The sequence below is a fragment of the Hydra vulgaris genome, chromosome 12, assembly GCF_038396675.1.
Source record: "Hydra vulgaris chromosome 12, alternate assembly HydraT2T_AEP".
NCBI classification, from domain to species: Eukaryota; Metazoa; Cnidaria; class Hydrozoa; order Anthoathecata; family Hydridae; genus Hydra; species Hydra vulgaris.
The window spans coordinates 48,912,947-48,938,798 of record NC_088931.1 but is presented as its reverse complement, the minus strand read 5'-3'; the positions used below and the strand labels follow the sequence as shown (position 1 = coordinate 48,938,798).

At 30.5% G+C, this 25,852-nt stretch overlaps 2 protein-coding genes across 2 annotated transcripts in view; one reads left to right on the top strand and one right to left on the bottom strand.

Moving 5' to 3' along the window:
- The window catches only part of LOC100210841 (NAD-dependent protein deacetylase sirtuin-1), a 30,134-nt gene extending 23,745 nt beyond the window's left edge, over positions 1 to 6,389 (top strand). The window contains exons 8-11 of the mRNA XM_065813545.1: positions 4,528 to 4,595; positions 4,709 to 4,769; positions 5,523 to 5,831; positions 5,933 to 6,389. Of these exons, the coding sequence (XP_065669617.1) occupies positions 4,528 to 4,595; positions 4,709 to 4,769; positions 5,523 to 5,831; positions 5,933 to 6,012 (518 nt within the window). The 3' untranslated portion in view covers positions 6,013 to 6,389. The remainder of the gene's footprint in view (positions 1 to 4,527; positions 4,596 to 4,708; positions 4,770 to 5,522; positions 5,832 to 5,932) is intronic.
- Positions 6,390 to 12,047: 5,658 nt separating this feature from the next.
- On the bottom strand, positions 12,048 to 25,641 carry LOC100204986 (uncharacterized). Its single transcript, XM_065813549.1, has 14 exons — positions 25,324 to 25,641; positions 24,957 to 25,145; positions 24,770 to 24,877; positions 24,450 to 24,689; positions 16,545 to 16,772; positions 15,648 to 15,824; positions 15,375 to 15,503; positions 14,806 to 15,063; positions 14,610 to 14,696; positions 14,359 to 14,520; positions 14,068 to 14,276; positions 13,816 to 13,971; positions 13,301 to 13,698; positions 12,048 to 12,915 (listed from the first exon to the last, which is right to left on the bottom strand). The coding sequence occupies exons 1-14, from the start codon at positions 25,385 to 25,387 to the stop codon at positions 12,498 to 12,500; spliced, it is 2,823 nt and encodes a 940-aa protein (XP_065669621.1). The 5' UTR covers positions 25,388 to 25,641; the 3' UTR covers positions 12,048 to 12,497.
- Between the last annotated feature and the right edge of the window lie 211 nt (positions 25,642 to 25,852).

Below are 25,852 nucleotides of genomic sequence, written 5' to 3'. Positions count from 1 at the left end.
TGCTAAATAAAAGCACAAAAAATAATAGTCGTAAATTCAAACCTAGTTTCCTGACAAATGGATGAATTCTTACAAATGTAAAAGCCCAAGCCAAGCATGTGACTATTGGAGTCTTTAAGAATTAAAGGAAGATAACCATCAACACTAGGATCATAAGATGAAACAGCCAAACTCAAATTAGTCTTACAAAGCGCAAGTTTGTCTGGTGAACTTTGCAAGAGATAAGTCTGAAAAGAATAAAAGTTGCTTTGAAGACCATGAATATTAGTGAATGATAGATTTAGAAAGATTAGTGATGATTTTTTGTGTTTAGTCAATAAATTTGTTAAAAAACTTGAATCAAAGCACAGATAGTACTCAGTACATTATTTAATAGTCCAAACAATTGCCTCAATACTATTAATAAACCCTTAGCTGTAACAAAGGGCTCCAAATGTACACCAAAAGTATGAACAGGGACACCTTGTAAGTGACCGTATTTTCAGCTAAAATTGAGACTTTTTGCAAACCTGGTCCCGGCCCTTGCAAAATTATAAGATTTAGCAGGGATTGGTAGACGAGGCTAGAAAAAAATTTATAATACTTAATATATTATAATTTTATGCTTACATTTACTATTTATTAAGTACTGCCATACTTTTATATATTTTTAACTTTAATTCATTCCCAACAAGATTGCAAGCAACCACTATTAAGTTATGAGTTACTTTAAAATAGAGAATAAGTTAAAATACTAGGAAACGTATAACTGAAGATTTTAAAAGTTGTAAGTTGAGTTTTAGTTTATTGTTATAGAGATGATAGCTCATTTGACCAAGCATTGACCATGATTGTATTTGTAGAAAAAAGAAAGAAATGCAACCTTACAACAATGGAAGCGTGGCTCAAGCTTGGTAGATAAAGCAGGTCTAATTACATTTACAATGTGCTTTAAGACTTTGTCTGAGAGTAAGAGGGATGTTATTTAACGATATAGGAATGACAATATTATTGCAATATTTTTTGTAGTAAATAAATGAGTTTTGTTGTCTAACAAAAATTGCAGATTTTAAGTCCAGAATTTAAATCCATAAGCCACAGCAAGCCTTAGGTTGTTACAAAAGAGAGATCAGATTAAAAATCAGCTGCTTGTTCTAAGCAACCAAAAAGTGAAGATTATTTGTCAAGACAAGAATATAAAGAATAAAAACAAATAGAGCCACTTTAGATTTTATGAAGATTGTTATTGTAGGTAAGAAACAATACAGGAGCAAAGATAGAACCTTGTGGTGCCCATTAAAGTTACTTGAAATAAAGAAGAGGGTAGGCCTTTAAGAATGACTTTACTACTGCTGTTAGAAAGAAATATAAATAGGCTATGATGGAAATCTATTCTGGAGAACAAACTGTAGAAGTGTTTAATTGAAAATTAAATTTAGCAGTGAAAGCCAGTGTGGTTTCGATGTTTAACTTTCAGGAAGAGTATGGCCATTATATTCACTAGTCAATTTAGAGTAAGATTTCTTTTCAAATAACTCTGCTTTATTCTGGGGAGAAGTAAAAGGATCAGACCCATGAATTAGAGATTAAATGTTAGACTTTTTTTAATTAATGACATCATTGAAGACTAACCAAAAATCTCTAGAACCTAACATCTGAGATTAGATACAAAATGAGAATAACAGAACTTAACATCAGGCAGAACTTTTTTTACATTGGCTTCTTGCAATAATAAAAGTACATTTGTTCTTAAGAGAGATGTTCTTGTAAAAGAGATGAAAAAATGATTAATGTTTAATTAAGCAATTGCTCAAGATGGTGATAAATGTGGAGTAGAATAAGGCTTGACTTAAAATTGAAGAGTATAGTAATAAAAACATATAGTAATAAAAGCTTCCAAACTTTTGTTTCAGAAGAAATAAAGCTTTCAAGATGCACTTTATGCATACATACTATGGATATAAACATATATGTTTGCTATTTATTTAGATGCTGGCATACAATAACCTTTCATTGTTATATCAACTTTAGTATTTATATGGTGTAGTATTTGCCAAAAGAGAATATGATCAGATGGATGTGTGGTGTGACTCTAGCAAGACAAGAAAAAGAGGCATGATCTTAAACAGATTAGAAAAAACATTATATCAAACATTGTTTGTTATAAAAGATTAAAGTAAATTAGGTATCAGCATGTAGAGAGGTAGCAGCTTCAGTAGAAATTAGTAGTGGTAGAAGTATGAAAACTTAAAGAGAATGCCTTACAGATTGTATGAATGAGCTTTAGTTAAGAAAAAAATGCTCTAGATTTATTTGAAAAATATTCTATTTGAAAAGCAGCATAAAAAAAGAAGGCTAAAGCTTGATGATGATGATCATGATCATCATTGTAATCATCATCATCATCAACAGCATAAAAGAGGAAGGCTTTAGCCTTCCTCTTTTATGCTGTTGATGATGATGATGATTATCTCATAGTGATAATGATGATAATAATGATAATGATGATAATAATGATAATGATGATTACAATGATAATGATGATCATCTCATAGTGATAATGATGATAATAATGATGATTATGATGATCATGTTGATCATAATGATGTTTATATATGCATATATATATATATATACAAAATATAACATGAATTTTGAATTAAAAAAATATACTTTAGAATTAGTAAATGACCAGGGTTGATGTTGGGCCAGGGCCAGGTTTGATAAAATATAGCCAGGGGCCGGGTTTGTGACCGCGCCTGCATAAACATTTATACATTCTAGAGTATATTTTTTTTATTCAAAATTCATATTATATTTTGTATATATATGCATATATAAACATCATTATGATCAACATGATCATCATTATCAGTAATAAAGTTATTCTTGAAGGCCTACACTCTTCTTTATTTCAAGTAACTTTGAGGGTACCACAAGGTATCTTACAGTACCCTTAAATCTTTGCTCCTGTATTGTTTCTTATCTACAATATCAATCTTCATGAAAATTTAACATTTAAAGTGGCTCGATTTGTTGACGACTCAACTTTATATTCTTGTCTTGACAATCTTCACTTTTTGATTGCTTAGAACAAGCAGCTGATTTTTAATCTGATCTCTCTTCTGTAACAACCTAAGGCTTGCTGTGCCTTATGGATTTAATTTCTGGACTTAAAATCTGCAATTTTTGTTAGACAACAAAACTTATTTATTGCTAAAAAATATTGCAATAATGTTGATATTCCTATACTGATGAATAACAACCCTCTTACTTTCAGACAAAGTCTAAAAGCACATTGTAAATATAATGTGGTCTTGGTATTGTGATATAGCGCTCGTGTCATTTGTGAGAGGTACTGAGTTCAATCCCCACCATGTCCCTGGTAGTACCGCGCTCAACTTGTTTCTCTGCACACCGGCCTTGTTTGTCATGGTTCGTGTTTTGGAGTAGCATAGTTGAGAGAAGGTTTTAACCACAGTCAGTTAGCCTCCTTGTCTGTAGTGGCGTTTTCAGCCTTGGGGAGGTGAATTAACATTAAAAAAAAAAAAAATTAGAACTGCTTTATCTGCCAAGCTTGAGCCACACTCCCATTCTTGTAAGGTTGCATTTCTTTCTTTTTTCTACAAATACAATCATAGTCAATGCTCAAACAAGCTATCATCTCTATTATTATAAACCAAAACTTGTTCTTGCTTGTTTCTTATTCAACAAGTTGCATCCTTTGAGAGCTACCACAGAGTCCGGAAATCCTGACTAGCAGCCATCCTCAGAACCATCAAACTGAATTTTAGAGCTGTACTCTCATTAGGAGATAATAGAATGAGTTGCCTAGTCATAAAAACAAAGACACAAGCAAAATCCATGCGTTAAGTTAAGAAGATCCAGCATTCAACATCTTAAACTGGAAACGATGTATTATAAATACATCTGCACCACCTTAATAGATGAAGAAGGGGTGCAAGGCTGGTCAACAGATATACTCCTTATTTACCTAAGTCTTTGCCTAGGAGGTCTTCTACAAGACAATAGCCGGATGTATTTAATGTCTGCCCATGATGAGTATTTTTATCGAGACTCCATCTTTAGCCTTTCTCAACCAAGAGCCCCAAGGCAGGGGGGGGGGGTTTAAGATGGAGTTGTCTTCTCTTAGCCTTTGCCTAAAAAAGCGTATCCTACGAGGAAACAGCGCATGAAGCAGGTTGTACTGAGTTACATGTTACCAGTAATAGGATAACCTGACATTATAAAATTATGTGTGTTTTATAAAAAACTTAATAAAAGTTTTTTAATTACTTTTAGATCTTTTCAGTACTGACGGACATGCTTGACGGAATCAATGCTTTTCAGATTATTTTTCGACTATCTAATTCATTTTAAAACTATATATTCTAATGTCCCCACTGTTTTTTATAGAATTTTTTCATTGGACTGCAAATTTCTGTTTTTAACAGAAATTTTGGACCAAAAGAATTTGTGAGCCTTAACTTGTTTTTATGTATGCATGTATGTTGTTTTTCTTAATGGGTTTTGTTTTTCTGCATGTAGATATTGTGTTTTTTGGTGAAAGTTTATCTGATGATTTTTACAGTCAAATAAATAAAGATAAAGATGAGGTAATTTTTACAGTCAAATAAAAAAAGATGAGATAAAATTTTTAAAATGACTTTGAAAGTATTTTGATACAGAAAATAAATATTTTGTCATAACATAATTTTTTATTTTGCAGGCGGATCTTTTAATTGTAATTGGTTCATCATTGAAAGTTCGTCCAGTTGCACTTATTCCAAGTAAGTGGTATTAATAAATTTTTGGGATGGAGAGCCTTAGCGTAGATCTCCGGAGTTAGTCCTGGGATTCCATTATTTACACAAATTTATAAATTCCTGTCCTATCTAAACCAAAAATGTTTTGTGGCTTTTTTTTTAATTTATGCAAGAATATGTGTCATTGAATCCATAGTCAATGCGTCATTTTTAAATTCATAGTCTTGCCGAGTTTAAATAATCACAAAGAATGATTTTCTTGAATTTTTGTTTTTACATATTACTCGCAAAATTACAATGCTATAATGCAATACAAAACAACGATACAGTGCGAAGCAAATAAAATTATGGACGCAATTAAAGCTATGGGTTGAGTAATTAAAGCTATAAATTGATCTAGTTAAGTAGGGTAAGGATACCTAAGTATAACATGTTAACAATTTAATACTTTTTCGACCAATTTTTTGTAGAAAACGTTTTTAGAACACTCAATCTTAACCACCATAGATAGCCATTTCAAAAACGAAACCTCGTATTTTTTTAAAAGAAAAAAAAATGCTACTATTAAAATTTTAAAGAAATATTTCAACTTTTAAAATTTTTTATATATGTATTAGGTGAGTAAAAACTACGAAAAGCTCTTATTAGATATACATCACATATCTCGAAATACCTGAAGTAATTTTCCCCGTAATAGATATTATTTACGAGTTACCAATGAAATCTTTAAAAAAAACTAAACCCGTTGTTGTTTAATTTAAACTTTTTTTAACTTAGGTTTGATCAAGCGAAATGTCCCGCAATTGTTAATAAACAGAGAACAATTACATCATATAGAGTTCGATGTTGAAATGTACGGCAATTGTGATGACGTCATTTGTTATTTATGCAGTGAACTAGGAAGAGAATGGACAGACGTAATTGGTACATACAAGCCATCTTTTTTAAGCGTTTCCAAAACCATAAAGACTTTTAGTAATACATCTGATTCAAACAAATCTTTATCGGGTTTTGATAAAGAATGTTACAATTCTAATAATCACGTTTTACAAGACCAACAATCAAATTCACCGCAAATCGATGAAGGTGATTTTTTAATTTTGAAGGTTTTTTCTTTTAAAGTATATCTTATATTCCTTTACAAAAATAAAATGTTTTTTTCTTAAATCTATTTATAACTTATTTAGGTATTTATTTTTTACCTATTCGACCAAATAAATTTGTTTTCCATGGTGCAGAACTTTACACTGAGGAGGACTGCCCTTGATAGAATTTGTTACGTATCGTAGCTAAGAAGTTGCTTCTTTGCAATTTTCAGCAATTTTGCCACTTTCGCTTACTTCAAAGGAAATGACGTTGACAAAAGTTCTGTATAGCATGAACGCCTTAATCGCTTAAAAAAATTTTTTTTTCTCGTTTTAGCAAACTTTTAAAGTAATTTTTTAATTTTGTCCGACCTATATAAATGTACATAATGGATATATATACTATTCTATATAAATGTACATATAGTTATATATGCTATATTAATGTACATAATGGCATATTATACATTTATTGTTGATTTGATCTCATTACCTTTTTTTATAATTTTATATTATTTTTTATATCATATTAAATTACAATGGTAAAGCAAAGAAAAAAGCTTTCTAGTTGTTGTATATATTAAGATGCATAATCATAAAATACCGCTTTATTTGTATTTTTTTATGGTTTTTTTAAAAATCATTCAAATAAAATTTTTCCAAAATAAACTTTATGCTTAATAAAAATAAATAAAAAACACGAGAAAAAGTAATTAATGAATAAATAAAAAATGCATTTGTTGCTTATATTTACTTGTTGGTACCAATGTCTTCATTTAATCATTTACTTTTGAGTAAGAAAATTTTGCACTAGAATCACAAGTCAAGATTATATTTCCGTTTCACTCATCGTTTTTTTACAAGATTAGTATTTTTCAAGAGCTTCGCCGAAAATATCGGTTTTTCTAGTAGAAAAGTTCACTTTTCTCGCGAGAAAAGTTCTTTAAATATATTGGCTGCTGGGAGCAATCTTTGTTAGTGTCACTCAATGTGATATTAAAGGTGACACGAACAAAGATTGATTTACAAAGGTTTCTGCAATTCCACATAACATATTTATACGAGAAAAAACTTTTTTCTATTTATATATTTATTAAGCTATTATTTGGTATAACAAGATTGTTATACCATAAAAAGATTAACCATCTTTAAGTTACCCGAGCTTTGATAGATAATACAGTATCGTCTGCAAAATTTCCTCCATATTTTTCTAGTCATAATATATAAGTTGGAAAATGGAAAAAATAATTTTGAAATGTTCAATTAAAAATATAAATTAAAATTACTAAACAAAACAGAGTTGCTTCTAAAGAAAATGAGATAAAAGGAGTTTTCATAAATAACTAACCAAGAAATGTTTCAAATTAGACAGACTTCGGGATCAAATCTTTAAAATGTCCACCGCAAATAAATGAAATGCGGTCCTCCGAATTAATAAATTTAGTTAAATCAATAAAATTTTCTAACGTAAAAAGCAAGTTTCATGATCTAAAATCCTTACGCATGTCGCATAAAAACATTAATAAACGCAGACAAAACATCTAATTTGTATAAATTACACTGTATAAATTACAACAGTTTTTGTTTCGGAACCAATTTTAGTTATTTCTTATGTATTTCTACCTGCTGAATTCAAAAATGACATATTAGCTATTGTTTAAAAAATTAAAGAAAAATTTTCTCTCAAGGTTATAAATTTTCATTATTAGAAAAAAAAATTTTGTTTTTTATTTTTGACTATCCATGATGTTTTATTCATATTTAAAACTTGTGATATTAGTTATGTGTGTTTGCTAGAGTTTCTGGTCTAATCTATTCTTAGTTTTTTTTTTCATTTACTAGCGTAAAATTTGACAAATCAACATGCCAAGAAAGCGTGTAAATTTAGTGGGCAATTTTTGTTACATTTGCTGTGAAATAACATTTTCCTCACAGAAAAGAACTGACACCTTTTGTGAAGATTGATCAGAGACCAGGATAAGTCATAGGCTCCATAAATATGCTGTAGTTCTTATTCGGTTACACTACAAAAATGGTTGAAAAATAAAAAAAGATCTTCGGCTTTTGCCGTTCCTATGGTATCGAGGGAGCGAAAGTCGTTTTGCCGTTCCTTTGGTATGGAGGGAGCTATACAGATGACTGCTATTTCTGCTTGATCCCATCCATTAAGGCAGGTTTGTCAAATAAGAAAATGGGAACAGTTAAATATCCGAATCTTCCATCTGCAATTCGATCTATTCCACATTCAGATAGTTTACCAGTTCCTACTCCACCACAAAGTTGTGAGAAGAAGCAGAACATGAAGTGGAATCTTCTCCAATTTGATGTCAAGGTTTCACATTATAGAAAACGGCAGCAGAATCTGCTTTTTTTTTTTTTATTGAGAAGAAAAATAAACTTGTTGTTTGCATTGATGTCGTTGGATAAATGTATTGTTTTAATTTGAAGTATGATCCAACTGAATGGAGGTTATTCATAGACTCATCTAAGCTAAGTTTGAAAGCTGTATTACTGCACAATGGAAACCTTCTGTTCCTATTGGCCATGCAGTTCATATGAAAGAGACTTATATAAACATGAAAGTTCTCCTTAAATCAATTAATTACAATGAATACACATGGAAAATTTGTGAAGATCTAAAAGTCATTGCTATACTTTTAGGAATGCAATTAGGGTATACTAAATATTGCTGCTTTTTGTATATGTGGGGCAGTAGAGACAGAAGTTCACATTATATAAAAGAAAACTGGCCTGTAAGAAATCTCAACATAGATCTAAAAAATGTTCTTTTTCCACCATTACATATAAAGTTGGGTTTAATGAAAAATTTTGTCAAAGGTATGAACAAAGAAGGATAGGCTTTTAGGTATTTAAGTAGCCAATTTTCAAAAAGAAACAACGCAAAAGTTAAAAAGGGTATTTTTGTTGAGCAACAAATACGTCAACTTATGAAGGATTCTGCATTTGACGAAGTTTTGAAGAGGCAAGAAAAGGAAACTTGGGAAGCTCTTGAGGGAGTGGTTTGCGGATTTTTAGGCAACAAAAGAGATGATAACTACATTCAATTAATAACAGTACTTCTGCAAAAATATCATCAACTTGGATTTAACATGTCCCTCAAAATTTATTTCCTCCACTCACACCTAGATTTCTCCTCCCCCCCCCCCCCCCTCAGTTTTGGAACTGTTAGTGATGAACATGGGGAAAGGTTTCACCAAGTTATTTTAGTAATGGAACAAAGATATCAGGGCCGTTGGAATGAGGCTATGCTTGCAGATTACTATTAGTTTATGTGTAGGGATGCTCCAGAATTAGTCTATAAAAGGAAGAAAAAAATCACGGTCTTGTGACGATACCCCAAAATCATCTTTATATCTATTAGCTTGATGATCATGATTTCTTTGTGTAAAACTGTTAGAATATATCTGTTATAAAAAAACCAAATGTACTTTAAATACTATTTTAATATGTAAATTATGTCATATTGCGTTGTTGCAAATTAACTGAAATAAAGATTTATTGGTATTGTATATCTCAGAAACTAGAGCTAATAAAAAATTTTCGTTATCATTTTCTTTTTTCTCAGCCCAAAATTAGTATAATTTGAATAAAATTGCTAAAGATACAAAAATATATATATAGTTTGTTGTCCAGTGTTATCTAAAGATAGATACAACAAATTGCTAACAAACGCAATTGAATGGTGCAACTTCCCGTTTAGCAAAAATCTTGAAACTAAAATTGGAAATTGCTTCTTAGCTTTAATTGACATAACTTTTTAATTGAAACTATATTAAAGTTAGCTTCAGTTGCATGTCTAATGTGAAGTCTTTTATAAATGCGCAAAACAATAAGATTTTATAAAACGATGAAAAAATGAAATCAAAACATTATAACTGCATAGACGAAAACATTTTACCATTAAATAATTACTTTCTAGCAAAATCGTATACCAAGCCTCTGTAATTTCTGGAGATCCTGAATTCAAAGATAAGGTTTATTTCGGTAAAAGTGAAACCGCATTTAAATTAAAATATGCCAACCACCTTAAACCTTTCAATGCATCCAAATTTAAAAATGACTCCGAACTGCCTAAAGAAGTTAAATCAAAAATTATGAAACATCTCACTACATAGAAAGTAATAGCGCGATGTAGGCCCTACAATCAAGCATCAAAAGTTTGTAATCTTTGTCTTTACGAGAACTTTCAAACATTATCATACAGATGAATAAATTTGCTTAATAAAAGATATGAAACAATATCAAATACTAATAATACTTGTAAAAGTGTCGCCATTCAATTAACATTTTACTTTCCTTATTCGACACCGGAGACTAAAAACTTTGACGTCTTTTTGTTTTGTTTTGTTTTTGTAACGTCAGAACTCGTTCCATCGTAGTTTTAACTTTAATTTTTTAAACGGTTTTTAAGTTATGAATGGCTGATGTGTTATTTTACGTTAGAGTTGTATTGTAAAATGAGTTCAATTTGTTATAATTAATAAATATATAAAAATATGCGATAAACACAAAGAAATATCGAAGATCACAACTAGTAGTAGAAGAGTTGCTCGTGTCCGTTGTTGTTTGATAGATTACTTCGAGAGTGCGAGGCTGCGATAAGCACGCCATTTACACATATTCCCAAGGGGGACATTAATATTTTTACATAAGCAGCTAATTCAAACGATTTACGTTTAATTGTTTTATATAAGCAGCCAATCCAAACGATTTACGTTAATGACGATTTGATTAGCGCAACATGATAATTGCCGATAGGCATGAAACTCAGAATTCCATTAAAAGTTTTTTTATTCATTTTATATTTGTCAGGAAAAAAAGAAAAACTCTTTCACCCCATTAATACTTGAAAAAACAATATTATACATAGATATTAGTTTCACAACAATTTGTGCCAAAATGTTCTAGTTACCACAAGTCATGGTATTTACGTGGCGTAGTGGTAAAAGTTCTGGCTTTGAACCAAGAGGTTCCAGGTTCAATGCTGGCTCTAGCCCATAAAGCAACGTTAAATGCTCTTCCGCAATGCTCTGAGATTAGACTGTAAAGACTTTTGAAAGAACCTTAATAACCACAAAAAAATAATAATAATAACTCCACTTCTGTTATGCGAAAAATTTGAATCAAATCTGAGAAAAATGCATCGTATAGCAAATGCAGTTCTATATTTACTTGTTGTAAGAAAGATTTAATTTTATTAATATTTTGTTGTTACCAGTTACTTGTTATTAACATTTTTTTTTTGGTTACCAGAAGCTCTTTGTGATGGGTATGGGCCAATACCCTTCATGTTCAAAGCTTTTTGCACATTTCCAAAATAATGTTTGAGCAGTTGTTAAATTTTCCTATTATGATGAAGTTTACTAAACATCACCATGCAAAAAGTTTTACTCAGATTAAATTTCGCGACAAAAAAATATAAACAATACTTTGGTTTGTCGTTTGTAATATAATAAAGAGAAAAAAAACTACATCTTACGCAAACATATAAAAGATTTCAAAAAAGTTGGACGTAGCGGAACTTATTTAGCATATATCAGTGACGCGTGACAAATTTGTTAAAAGCGCATTTGTTAAGAAATCAAATATAAATTTTTTAAGAAATTGAAAAAGTTTCAATGAATAATTGTCAAACTTTGATAATCCAAACTCACTGGGCTGAAAACGCCAAGTGTTTCTATTAATATGAACTGCAAACTGCTCAAAACTCAATTTTAATTTTAAACCTTGAATTCTGACACATTGATTTTAACACTTTCACCATAGTCTCTAATTCAAGTGATCATACAAAGTTTTCAGCTATATGATTTATTGACATAATACTTCACTTTATTCCTAAGAAGTGCACATGTTTAGCGATGATGCCACTTCTCAATTTAAAAACAAAAATATTATGACTGCGAAAATTGTTTGAGAAACATTTTAAGAAATGATTGCAGTTGCATTTTTTTTCAGCGATGAAAAAAATACAAGTAGCAATATTTTCTACTTACATTTAAAAGGAGTGTATGACGGAATAAAAGCTACTGTTAAGCAAACTGCAACGCCAAGAGTTAAACTTAATCAGTGCGAAATTGAATCAGCAGCAGACTTTAAGCATTACAAGATTTACAAATATCTTTAATTCATGTCAGAAAGCAAAACGAAACAGCAGTGAAACGAACTTAGACTCAGTTCAATTAAAAAGTCATTCAAATAAAATCAAAGGTATAGTAAAATTATTTTTATGTTCAGAACAATTACATTTCTCTATTGCTATTTTTTAATTTATGATAATATATGCTGTTTTCCTATTTATGTTAACTAAGATAAAAAGCCTTGAAAAAACGTTGAATAATCTAAAAAATATTATTCATCTGGCGTGAATAGTAAAAAAATATATACAAGTTAATTGTTATATATACATTGAATAGTATCAAATTAAAGGTTCGTCGACACTTGACGTAGTTTTAGTAACTTCGATTATTTTTTTACTTCTACTTTTATTGAATACTTTTAACCTTTTTCATTTAACATTAATGCTCGCATAATTTTGTCATCTTTGGAGTTCACTTTTTTTATATTTGTGACATTTTGTCACATGTATTTGTTGCACATCTATGCTTAGTTAGTCATCTTCGTACTTTCGTTAAAATGTTTTCAATACTTACATAACATAATTACAACTACCTGTTGATATAAAAACAACTTCATCAGGCGGTAAAGCATAATTAAAGATTGAAAGTTCATCTACTGCGCCATTCAAGTGAGTATTTTCATAATAATGCAAACCAATACCTGCAAAATGACCCCAATCTTGTGATAAATATCCGGATCCTTTTGTTTCTTTAACAAGCACACCATCTAAATACACTTGAGCTTTTTCTTCTTGCGAATCATAAGTTGCTATTAAATTAATCCATTGTCTTGGTCTGCATACAGGTTTAGTTTCTATTTTGAATATTTCTTTACCTAAATGGTCTTTATGAAACCAAGAAATACACCCATCTATAACTGCAAAATCGTACTGATCGTGCTTATGAAGAGAACGGCTTCCGATTGTATTAAATATCTCGTGTCGACCTCTTAAAAAACAATTTTGTAATTTTTAAACAAATATATTAATGTATTAAAAAAGTTTACATTAAAAATGATGTAAAATTTTTCAATACATAATTAATATTGTTTTATTAATAAAGCTTTATTAATACATAATACCAATAATTTAAAATAATACATAAAACAACAAAAATATTTAAGAATAATAAGTACAAAAGTTTCTTTTATCAGGGAGTTAAGCAATAAAGTAAATTTATTCTTTTTAAAAGTTATGTTACAAAAATGAAAATAAAATCAAAGGTTCAATAGGACTAAAAGAAGGAGGGCTGAACTTAATTATTTCCCAGTTGAGCTGGAAAACAATTAGGATCGTAAATGACATTATATGTGCATTTATGTAACATAAATTACCTATTTGTGTTCAGTCGTAACCACACTGACACTGAAATTGCATTTGAAGGCTTCTGACGAAACTCATCACCAAAAAGTGAAATATAACTGTGGTCGGAAAAGTTTAACCCTTTTCCACATTTTCCATCAACAATATCACTATGGTTTATAAGTTTTCCTATATTAGACAATCCTGATTGATCATATATTCGTTCCGTATGAATTTTTTCAAAACTATAATAAAGTACAACTCTTCTAAAGTCGCATATTTGACTTAACCGACTGATTTCTACTTGGCTTAATGCTCTATTGTAAATATAAAATTCGTCGAGTACTCCATGAAACTCTCTTCCTTCTAAATTTTCACCACTATCAGAAGAGTCAAAAAACTTTCCGATGCTGACTTGACCATCCCAGTCCTTAATCAAACTTAATTTGCTTTATGTTCTAGTTAAATTGTACTAAGTTACACTGAAATGTAAAATGAGTCTCGAGATCGCAAATAATCTTGAGACTTGTCAAACAAAAATTTGTACCTGGGAAAGGTATCCATATCCATCATCCTCCTGAATTTTTTCTCCATTTCCATATATAATAGCTTTTTTTGATTCTGAGTCATATGTTGCTCCAATATGAACCCATACTTCTTTTTGTAACAAAGTTTTTTTATTTGTTTCAACGCTAAATATTGTCTAAAGAAACAATTATGTTAAAAGTATTTTTATTTAAATCCAAAAAATATACTTTTGTAACAGTTATTAGTGTACTTAATACCAACCGTCCCTCACCTCTCCCTCTTCGTTTCTGTGAAACCATCTTAATTGACCATTGCTAACTTCTAAGTAATACATCCCATGTTTATTAACGGCTTTTTTTGAATCAATTGTTTGAAAAATTTCTTGTTGACCTTCTATTGAATCCATGTATACCCAGACTGAAATTGTAATTCCTGTACGCGGTTTGTTTTTGATGGCGTTTCCATTTAAAAGAATATAACCTATATACAAAGTCACTTACTACAAAAGTTATTAGACTTTATAAAAGATAACTTTTCAAAATGTAAAAATTTATAGACTTACCGCCTTGAAATCGAAGTCCATGACCACATTTACCGGCATCTCTGGCCAGTTTTGATAAACCAACAAGACTTCCTTGATTTGAATAACCTGAGTCATCAAAAACCTTATCTCCAGCAATCCGGTCAAAGGTCATATATATCAACTGTGATTGGTTTTGAGTATCTAAATTTTATTAATACTTCTAAATCTTTGTTGAAAAATACGATAAAAAAGTATAACAATTTGATAAAATTATTTATTTTTTATCAAACCTCGCCTATATCGTGGGGATCTACTTTTTTTCTGCAGAAGTTTTAAGAGGCGAACATATTTATCATTTGGTATTGAACTTCTCATTCCTAAACAATTAAAAAAAAAAAATCAGTTTACAAATACAATTTTATAATAATTACTTAAAAGCTTTTCGTGTCAGCAACACGAGCGTTACGTTAGAAGGAACGAATTTACCGTAGGGCAAAACATCACTACATTTCATAAACATCTGGCGGATTTCTAAAGGAGATAACTCGCGACTAAACATTTCAATTTCGTCAAAGAAATCATAGCCTTCGTTTGATCCAAAATGTTTTCCAAATGCTGCTTTACCATCCCAATCTTCTGATAGTGCTCCTGCGCCATTAGCTCCTTCTTTGATATCACCGTTGACATATATTACTGCAATCTCTTTCGTAGAATCATAAGTTGCTGCAATATGAGTCCATTCGTCTAAATAAAGAATTTATAAATGTAATGCCAAATCCAAATAGTTATTAAGAAAATAATTTTTAATTGCGTAACTGTGACAAATTTATAGCTGAATGATTATTGAATGAAAATATAGTAACAAATGTTTATTACTGGTAAAAAAAAAATGTGCGCTTAATAGCAGGTTTTAGTAAATGAGGGTTTAGTAAGAACCATTGTAATAACCATAGTGTTTCTATTTTAAATTCACATTAAATGCAACCTTTGTATGTATAGCAAACTAAGAGTTTTCAAATAAAATAAATCTATACAACAAATAAAAAAATGTTTACTTTTCACTACTACTGGTTCAGTTTTAACAAAGAATATTTTTTGGTCGTATTCATTGTGATGGATCCAATAAATTGCCCCCTCTTGAACGCTCAGCTCATACTGTTCATGTGTGTGCATTGAGTGTCCCCCTAAAATTGGTATACGAAAATTCACGAGAACGTACCGAATTTCAAATACAAGCATAAAAGAAGAGGCTCTCTACACTTTATATTTCAAAAAAAGAGGGAGGGTTCAAATCAATTGTGAAAACGGCTTTGCGAATTCGTCAAAACCTGTCGTATAAAAGAGTCTGTGTTTTCCAGTCTCATCTTCAAGTTTAACCCACAATGCAATAGTACAAGCGTCTGTAGGTTTATTGTGAAAGCGAGATCCACGCAAAGATATTTCTGAAGTTGCGTTTAGTTTTGATGTGGCTACTTGTACAGCCGGACCGCATGTACCATTGGATCCTATAACAAATTGTTTTAAAAATTAAAAATTAATTTCTTACAAGTTTTTTTATGACTGATTAATCAGAAATTCATAGTAAAATCTATGTTTTATATGCGTATGTACGTGTGCTTGTGTTTAAGATTAATATCGTTTACTTGTTTTTGTTTCCTCCTATAACAACCAGAGTTGTTAACAAGGTCAAAAGTAGCAAGGCCAAGGTCAAGGCCACAAGTTAAAAGACTTCAATTTTTGCTTTACGTCAAGGCCAATTATTAACAAAACTGTAAGTAGCAAGTGCTGTGAAAATAAAACCACATTTTGTAAAAATAGACCAAGGTTATGAGCAGAATTCAAGGAAATCAATAAGAAAATATGTAATTTTTTTAAGGCCAAGGCCAAAATAATTAAGGCTAAGGCAAAAGTTTTCAAGGCCAAGACCAAGGCCAAAGCCAACAGTTTCAAGGCCAAGACCAAGACCAAGGCCTCGTTTTTTGGCCTTAAGGCCAGGCCAAGACCAAGACCAAGACTAACAACTCTGATAACTAGGCCAGGCCAAGACCAAGAACTAACAACTCTGATAACAACCTATTATCAAATATTATTTTCTTCAATATATTTATTACAACGGTAATTTCAATTTAAAGTTAAAATTGAGCCGTAAACTATAATAAACAACTTAATTATAATACTATTAAACTATAATAAACAAATTTTATTAGTATTAATTTAGTTATTACCAGCTGTAACGGTTCCAATAAAGTAACCATTGTTTCCTTGGTATGACGAATCTATTGAAACATTTCCATCAACCTCACCAAAACGTAGATGCATTATTTGCGATGCCAACGCTCCTTTGCAGTGGGAGTGGATTGCCAATATTTCAGAGTCATTTAACGTTCTATTAAAAATATAAAATTCGTCGATATAACCTTTAAGCTCACGATCTCCTTTGAAATTACCAATTCCTAAAAATAAATAAATTAATAACTGAAAGTTAAATGAAAGAAGTAAAAGAAAAAGAAAAAACAGCTCTAATTAAGAATCGAAGGAAAAAAGCATTTTAAATTTTTTTGAGATGATACCACCAAAAATATAAAAGCGCCAGTTCATATTCCAAAAATATTGCATACTCCAGATTTTAAACATCAATAGGAAGAATATGGAAAATACTTTCAGAGCTTAACGTAAAATTTTTAGAAATGCAGAGGAAGAAAGCTTCTTTGAATAGGAAATAATAGCATACTTAAATGTGACTTTTATTAAATTCTGTATGTTTCTGTAAGAATCCGAATAATAAATTTCGACCTTTTTTTTCAATCCAATATAGATTTTGATGTCGACTGGATCCGTCTGAGAATAACTATTTTCAAATTAAAATGTTTCTACTTAGAATTTCTTTGCATTTATTACATAACATAAAATTCATTTTTAGTCGGTGAGTTCACGGTGAAGTCATTTTTAGTCGGTGAGTTCACGGTAAAGTCACGCTCTGATTTTACTTTTAATATACTCCTTAATATATAAGAAGTAAAATTTCGTTTAATATTATGGAAAATAGACTGAAAAATAAAGTTATAAAAACTGAGTTTATCTAAAATATAAAAGTAAGGCTTTTCCCAAATTAAAGGGGGTCTTGCGGTATGTGAAGACACATACAAATTGGAAAAACTGTTTTCATTTAATAATCGTTTTAATAATAATAATAACAATGTTTTTGAATTATTTTAATTAAAAGTAAATTCATTAGTTATTGCTGAGTATTTATTCGCCATTTATTTATCATCTTGGCTTTTATATCAACGCAATCTGATTGTCGATAAACATCAATTAATTGTCAATAAACTTTAATCAACTTAGGCCAAACCTATTCACTAACATCCTTACCATGGAATTTTCAATCCTTTAAAGTTGTAATACCTCTTCTCTTAGTACAAACTAAAATAAAGATTTTGAACGTCTATTCAAAAAAGTACCGAAAACATAAGGATCTGATGTTTTTAAATCTCGATAAAAATAATCAGTTAAGTTATCAATTTTTAGGATTTTTCTTGCGTAATGCAACGATCTTTTCAGTGAAAGTAGTACAAATTTTTTTTAGCCTTTTTTCGAGTGGTAAAATTAATTCAACAATGATTCAAATCGCTACTGAATTAGTCTTTTTTGTATTTATAAATTTTAGCTCTATGAGGTACAATTTTATGAACACAAGTTTTATACGATGAATATTTCTCACTGATTATTAAAGTTTGTAGTAGGGTTGTTCGCCGTAAACAAAAACTTAAGAAAATTTTGCATTTTTATCTTCCACGTTTCAAGTTGGTATTGCGGAAGTACTCGCGCAAATTCACCTTCCGTAACGCATTATACGAAAAAAATAAATAATAATAATTTCGTAATAACCCTTTACAAAAAGAAACTAGCGAAATAAATCATTTCGAAAGAATTCTTGCGAAACAGTTCCATACGGAAGGAGCGTAAAATAGGAGATAAATAATAAATCTCCATTTTTGCTAAGCTTTGGCTTAGCAAAAATGGAGATTTATTATTTATCTTCTCATATATAAAAACTTAGTAAAATATTTGCTTCTATTACAAAGTTTAATTGAACTTTAAGTGTTGTTTGGCCGTTGTTGTTTCTTACTGAATCTTGCAATTAATTTTTCACTACCTTTCAGACTAACTACAGCTCTGAAACTTTAAGCGCTTGTATAGTCCTGGTGAGCTTCTATGTTAAAATTATTTCTAGGGACAAAGACCCAAGGAAGGGTTGCATTGTACGTGCCCGCTTTTTTGCTGCAAAACCTTGCAACTAAATTTTTACTGCTCTCCAAAATAGCAAGAGCTTTAAAATTTTCAGCAGTTGTATAGTCCCAAAAACGTTGGGATGTTGAAAATTAAAACATTATCAGGGCCAACGACACAAGGGGCAACAAATACCCTTCCCACCCTGACTTTTTTTATATATAAAGGAAAACATTTTAGAAAAAATTATTAAAAAGAATGTCTTTAAATTTTTTTTTTATTTACTTGTTGTTATTAAGGTAATAAAAGCGAAAGCGCATATAACAGAGCACCTCAAAAATAAAAACATTGAAACTGAGTAAACATAATTATTTGATTTGAAAAGTGAGAGTTATTTTTAAGCATTTTATTACATAATTAAGTTTTAGCATCCATTATTTAAATTAGGTCTTTTTTTGATTTCATCATAGGCATTATTTCCCGATTACGCAATTGTATTCGTATGTTTAAGTTATCTTCTTTATTTAATTCTTATTCATTAAATGACATTCTAAAAAGTATATTTTATGAAAGTCTTGATTTTTTTATAAAAATTTAAAACTGAAACTTATCAATATCATATAAAAAATTAGTATTTTAATTACTTAGTTAATTATATGTATTTGATTCATAAAACGTAGTTAAATATAATTATTATGCCGTGTTTCGTAAGTTTTTTGCCCTTAAGAACTGTTTCGCAAGTTGCGGTGCGAAAGAAATTTGGTTTTTTATCATTATTTTTAAAATAAAACCTTAAAATGTTCATATGTTGCAATACTGAAAATAAAATTTTATTATTACCATTTTGGTATAAAAAATTTTATTTTTTACATTTATATTCGTTTGGCCAACAAAGTTTTTTTATAGACTTTAAAACGTCGTTTCGCAAGTGCGACTTCCGTAGGCGCTACTTTCGTATGTAGCAAAATAGTTTTATTTCTTAATTCAACTTGCGAAAGGATACATTTCGCAAGTAGCATTTGCGAAATGAACATCGACGGTTTTTTTTGTTTCGTAAAATTCGGTACGAAAAAAAAAAATTCCTGATTCTCAATATCTTTCCGAAAGAACTTTATTTTTCCGGAATTGTAAGAAATTTTCCAGTTGACAACTTTAGTTTGTAGACAATTTGTAAAAAACTTAAACTTTTTTTTGTGGTTATTAAGGTGCTCCCAAAAATGCATACGGTTTTATCAAAGAGCACCGTGGAAGAACATTTAACAGGGAATTTCACACCTCTTACTTTACCAATGTTGATTTTTGGGGTAGAGCCCAAAACCACTGACCACCACACAAACGTGGTGTATTGGGGTAAGTACTGGCTTTAGAACTGAAAGTCCGTGGTTCGAATCTGGCTCTGGCCATATATGAATCATTGGTAAAGAAGAGGTGTCAACTTCCTGGTTAAATGCGATTTCGCTCGGTGATAAAACCGTTAGGAGCACCTAAATAACTAACCAAAAAATTTGATCAGATTAAGAAGTTAAAATTGCTCTTGAATGGACAATAAGATTTTTTTCCTCAAAATTTCAGATAACAAGTTTGAATCAAAAAAAGTTTACCGTGCAGCATTGCTATTAGATTAACCAGTATCTCCTGGATGAGATTCGTCTACGTGTAAATTTACTTTTTTTCCAAAATCTTTCTATATTAGACTTTCTCAAGCTTTTATAAAAACTTTTTTTTCTTCTGCCTACCATTGCCTAATATCCATTTATATGATATTAAGCAATGATATTTATTTCTCAGAGTTAAATAATTTATTTGTATAATTTTCAATGTGATTCATTTCAGTAGGTGGTGTTCTACAAAGCGGGTACAATTGATAAAACGGTTTCTTAGTGGTTTCCGCTAAAAATTTTCCAAAAAATAAGTGTTAAAAATATAGAGCTTTGTTAATAAAAACTTCATCATTTGATAACTGTACACTACGTTTATCATTCGCAGTTCAAATATTTTTGTTCCGAGACAAATATTTTTGTTTCGAGAAAAAGTTTTCTTCTTTGATTAGTATACTTTAAGATCATTGGTCTTCAAAGTTTAACAGAATTAGGAGTTGATATTGCTAAAAATAAGACCCAATCATATGTTGGAAGTCTTAGTTGTTCAATTGTAACAGAAAAAAGCAAATCATCGAAGAGCTTCCAGTCAACTCCTGCAACTTATGGATGAATTGGCAAAAGCCATTGGCTCTATCAAATCCTTAATTTACAAAAAAAAATCAACTCAATCGAGTTCTCGTCTCTATTAATAATTTTAGATATGGTTAGCACTATTTTTGATTCCACTATTTTTGGAACAGTATGAATCAGGAGATTTTGAAATGACACATTTGCTTCTTTGTCAGAGATGTGCATACTATTTAGTGTACATTTTTTTAAGACTCCATATTATTGCCGTAAACCTGACAAATACAGGGTGTATACTTAATTTCTGACCCCCCACATGTTACAAACACAAGATTTTGAGTTGCTCTCTTAAATGCTACTTTAGCCCGAAAAATACTATAGTATGTATTTTGTTGTAACTATACTTTCTGCACGTAAAACGCTCACTTCAGATAGGATATGACCTCAGAAAATGTTTATGGGAGCCATTTTGTCAACATACATAAAAATGATATTTTCATTCTCCTTGTCTTCCACGGCCTTTGGCATTATGACTATAGTTTTAGCACGATTTTTAAGTAAATTGTCCTTATTACTCCTTAATATGTGATCTTAGTTTGCCAATTAATAACACATTTTTTCTTCACTGTTTATGACGTATTGCTACTCTTCGAAACCGGGGTCAGAAATTAAGTTTACACTTTTTTAATGTTTAGCATTTTGGCTACAAGAAATAATCAGCATTATTTTTATTTGCCTTATTTATATCAGTGACACTTAGTGTCTGTTTATGATTTACATTAATTACTCTGTGTGTATTTATATGTATATGTTACTAACATGTATTATATAACATGTGTTTTTTAGCAATTTACTCTGAAAATGAGTTCTGATAAACAGTTACTTCGTCACCGAATTCAAGTTTTATGTAGTCAAGGATTAAGCATTAAAGAAATCACTAGACAGTGTAAAGTTTCTCAAAATACTGTAAGGAAGTGGGCAAGAAAACAAGAGGGTGACGTCACAGATGCTCAGGAAAGCCAACAAAGTTTTCACCAAGAACCAAGGACAAGGTCAGAAAGTGGGTCAAAGACAAAGTCGGAGTTGGAACGAGAACTGTAGCTAAGAAACTGAATTTTTCAGACAGTTACAAAGAAAGAGTAAAAATAATTTCATACAGTGCTATCAGTAAATACTTGCGCAAGACCACATGGGGAAAGCATGTCTATACACAGAAAGTGAAACCCATGTTGTCGTAGAAAAACATCACTGATCGCGTAAATTTTTGTACTCGTTTGCAAGAAGAGGGATTCGCAGATGACTCACCGGATGGTAAAGTGAAACGAGCTCACGTATTGTGGACTGATGAGAGTCCAATTGAATTATATCCGGCTCCAAACCGTCAAAATCAAAGAGTACGTACAGCAACACCAGAGTCAATACCTTATGTTCGACGTCCGAAATTCGGTCTCAAGATTATGATAGCCGGCGGCATTTCTCGATATGGCAAAACTGATCTGGTTGTTGTTGAGCAAAATAAAACTGTTGATGGAAAATATTACCGTGATATTATTCTACCTGTGTACAAACGTGCAGCTGATGATAAGACCATCTTTCCTGTGAGAATTAAAGTTATTCTGATGCAAGATGGAGCAACTTGCCACACGGCAAGAGCAACAATGAATGTGATCAACAGAGACTTTCCAGCAGTGTGGACCAACTGGCCTGGCAACTCGCCCAACTTAAATGTCATCGAACATATTTGGTCAAGACTCCAGGACAGTGTTTTACACAATCATCGACCTCGTAATCGTGAACAGTTGATCAGACGTGTTGAACAGGAGTGGGCTGCCATTACGCAAGAAGAGTGTTTTCGCCTAGCAGAAAGCCTGCCAAGGAGAATTACCCAATGCATAGAAAGAAATGGACAAAATACTGATTACTGACTATTAACATATATTCTTTGTCTAATTAAATTGATATGACAGTAATAAAATGGTATGTGTTGAAATACCGTATTCTTAAACCGAGATATAGGGGGTCAGAAATTAGGTATACACCCTGTATCTGCTCATCTCTCTTTACTTTCCAATCTTATCCCCTTGTACTGAGATTTAGCAAAACTAGAATTTGACAAATTTTAATAGACTCAAACTTCTTGCTATCGGGTATGTCCAAAAAATTTACCCGACTACTCGATGTAGTTAAGGCAGTTTTAAAATATCATAACGTCTGTATGATATTTTGTTGACTACGACATATTTCCGTTAAATCATCAAGTCTGTGAATTATGAAAAGACGGAAAAAATTAAAATGATAAATTTTGCGGTATCATAAAATAAAAAAATTTATAGCGAAAAAACCAAGACCGAAGATTCTTTTTTTTTTTTTTTTAAATCTTCTTAAAATCACAATCGCTTGTCCAAATTTTAATAAGATTTTAAATAAATACGTTTTTTAGGTAAAATAAACATTATAGTTTAACAATATGATCTGTTCTGACCGTTTATTGGCAATTTCTCTTAGTTATGAGCTCTTTTTTAGTCGGAATTCAAGTATTTTTTGTGAAAATTAATAGAAATATTGTGTTTTGACAACTATATATAGCTGGTATACGTCAGAATTGATTAGAACTAGGATTGATAGTAAATTAAGGAACTTTTTCAAAAGATTTTAACTAAATTAATGTTAACGCCGATGAGCGGAATTGATCTGAAGACTCCAAATTGGTGTTCTTTAGATTCACTATTACGGGTAGTAAGAAGGTTTTGAAAATTATATTAAAAAATGAAAAGTTTCTTTAAATGTTAAAAAAATCTGAAGCAAAAAAAAACTATACCATTTAAAGCTCTTGTTTGGACATAATACGCTGATAAAACCATGCTAATTCCAAATAAAAGAATTCGAATAATTTGTAAATCGCCTTAACTACACCGAGTAATAGAAGATTTGCGATTGTGTCACAGACTCGAGTTGTACTACGTCAATCCGCTACTATATTAGTTCACCATTTTTATTCTTTTCTGTTCTCAGTCCTAATACACATCCCTTTTTAAGAACTTCTGTTCACAATCTAAGTTTATACAAATACAATGCTACATTTTAAACAGTTTTTACACTTTCATTAACAAGTATATCATTAATGTTGCCTATCTTATGGTTTTTTTACTGTTAACCTTGCATCGGTTACATGCCAAAAAACTGTGATAATTTTTGAGCCACATTGATGACAATGCATATTCTAACAAAATATTACCGTTTTCCATTTATAACTATTGTATGACAAGACCATACTTTTTTGTTAATATGGATATGAAGGTAGGCAATCTTAAGATTGAAATTTTTTTTTCCCTCACCGCTGGCATTTTGTTTGACGAATTATCTTTTTGGCCAAGGTTTCTTGCACAAAGTGGAAACAATACTTTCGGTGGTCCCAGGGCCGCCTTGTTATTTACTATTTCAATTAGTAATTGGACAGTTCCTCTCAATGTTGTGATGAATTTTTTGAAACCGTGTAGATCTCGCATTAGCCAAGGTGGTAAAGCATCCAGAATCAAATAGTGCTATTCAAAACATTCCGTTAACTTTTACTTTTAATAATGGCAACATTATTTCTGGAAGAATAATGTATATCATAATTTCTAAATTCTCTTTTTTCTTTTAAAGTTCGTTATAGTGAAATTACTGTAAATAGTGAAGCAATTGTCGTACCAAATTACAATAATACAAAAAAGAATTTTGCTATATTATTACCTGCAAAAAGTCCCCAGTCACTTGACAAAGGCATTGCATCTGACACTTCTTCTTTTATCATTATTCCATTTTTATAAATCTTTGATACCCCAGAATGTCCGTCATAAGTAACAGCAAGTTCTGTCCATACCTTTTCATCAATTTCTTGCTTTACGGTCTCAGCTGAGAATACAGTTTCGCCGTGTTCATTGCGGTGAAACCATCGTACTTTCCCATCAAGAACCTCCAAATGATATTGTCCTAAAATATTTTTTTAACTTATTATTAAATACGTATCGTTTGGAGTACTAAAGATTTTTTAAATTTGTCTATATTCACACCTTCTTTATGATCAGAATGAGAACCAACAGTTTGAAATAGTTCGTGCGCCCCTCGAATATTAACAATGTTAACCATTAATGCTATTGTAATTCCCAGATGTGGTAAACCTTAAGAAGAATAAGATTTCAAAAGACATAAATTTTTTGTCTGGAATATTTTATTAAATAAGTTTAAAAAAATTTTTACCTTTAAAGTTTTCGCCGTCCAAAATAACTTCACCATCAAGAAGTTGTAGACAAACTCCGCAACTTCCATCGAGCTTGCTTATTGATGCTCCATTTGCAAGAGTTGCTTTGTTTTCCCGTAGCGAATCATCGTAAAGATGTTCTGCATTATATCTATCAAATCCAAGATAAAGACTGCAATCAATGTCCTCTAAAACAAACCAACTACATATTTATAGAACTTTGAAAATGAAATCGATAAAATGATTACATTTTGGCTAAAGGAAATGATGGCAAAAAACGACTATTAATGTATTTTTTGTATGGTATAACTTTAAGAACTTATAAAAGAAGTAATTACCTCGTAACCTTAACAACAAAGAAATTACCTCGTAACCTTTTTACAGCTGTTAAGCTAGACAGCGTAAATATTATAAACATCAATGGCAACATTGTAATTCAAATCATTGCAAGATCTTACTTAAACGTAAAACTTAAAAAACAGTTTAGCGCTATCATTGTGTAAAATAGTAAATAAAAAATATTTAAATAAATGAATTCAACTCCAGGATAAATGATTGCTATTAGCCTTTTTAAACTTTCCGTATATTCATATGGCACGTAAAATAGTTTTTCTACGTTATCTTTCCGTTAAAAAATTCATTAAAATATTAATGTCTTACCAAACAGATTTTAATTGGTCATGCTTGAGCTACTTTTAATTTTGTTCACGCTTGAGTAAAAAGAGAACGAGTCTTTAAATTGTCTTCCTTCTGTACAAAACATACGACTCCGTACGTTTTAAAAACTAAACTAAAAATACTTAACTGTTTAATATATAACTGTTTAATATAAAAGTATTATAAAAGTATAAAAACTGTCTAATATAAAAGCACTAAATTTTTTATTTTGAGCCTT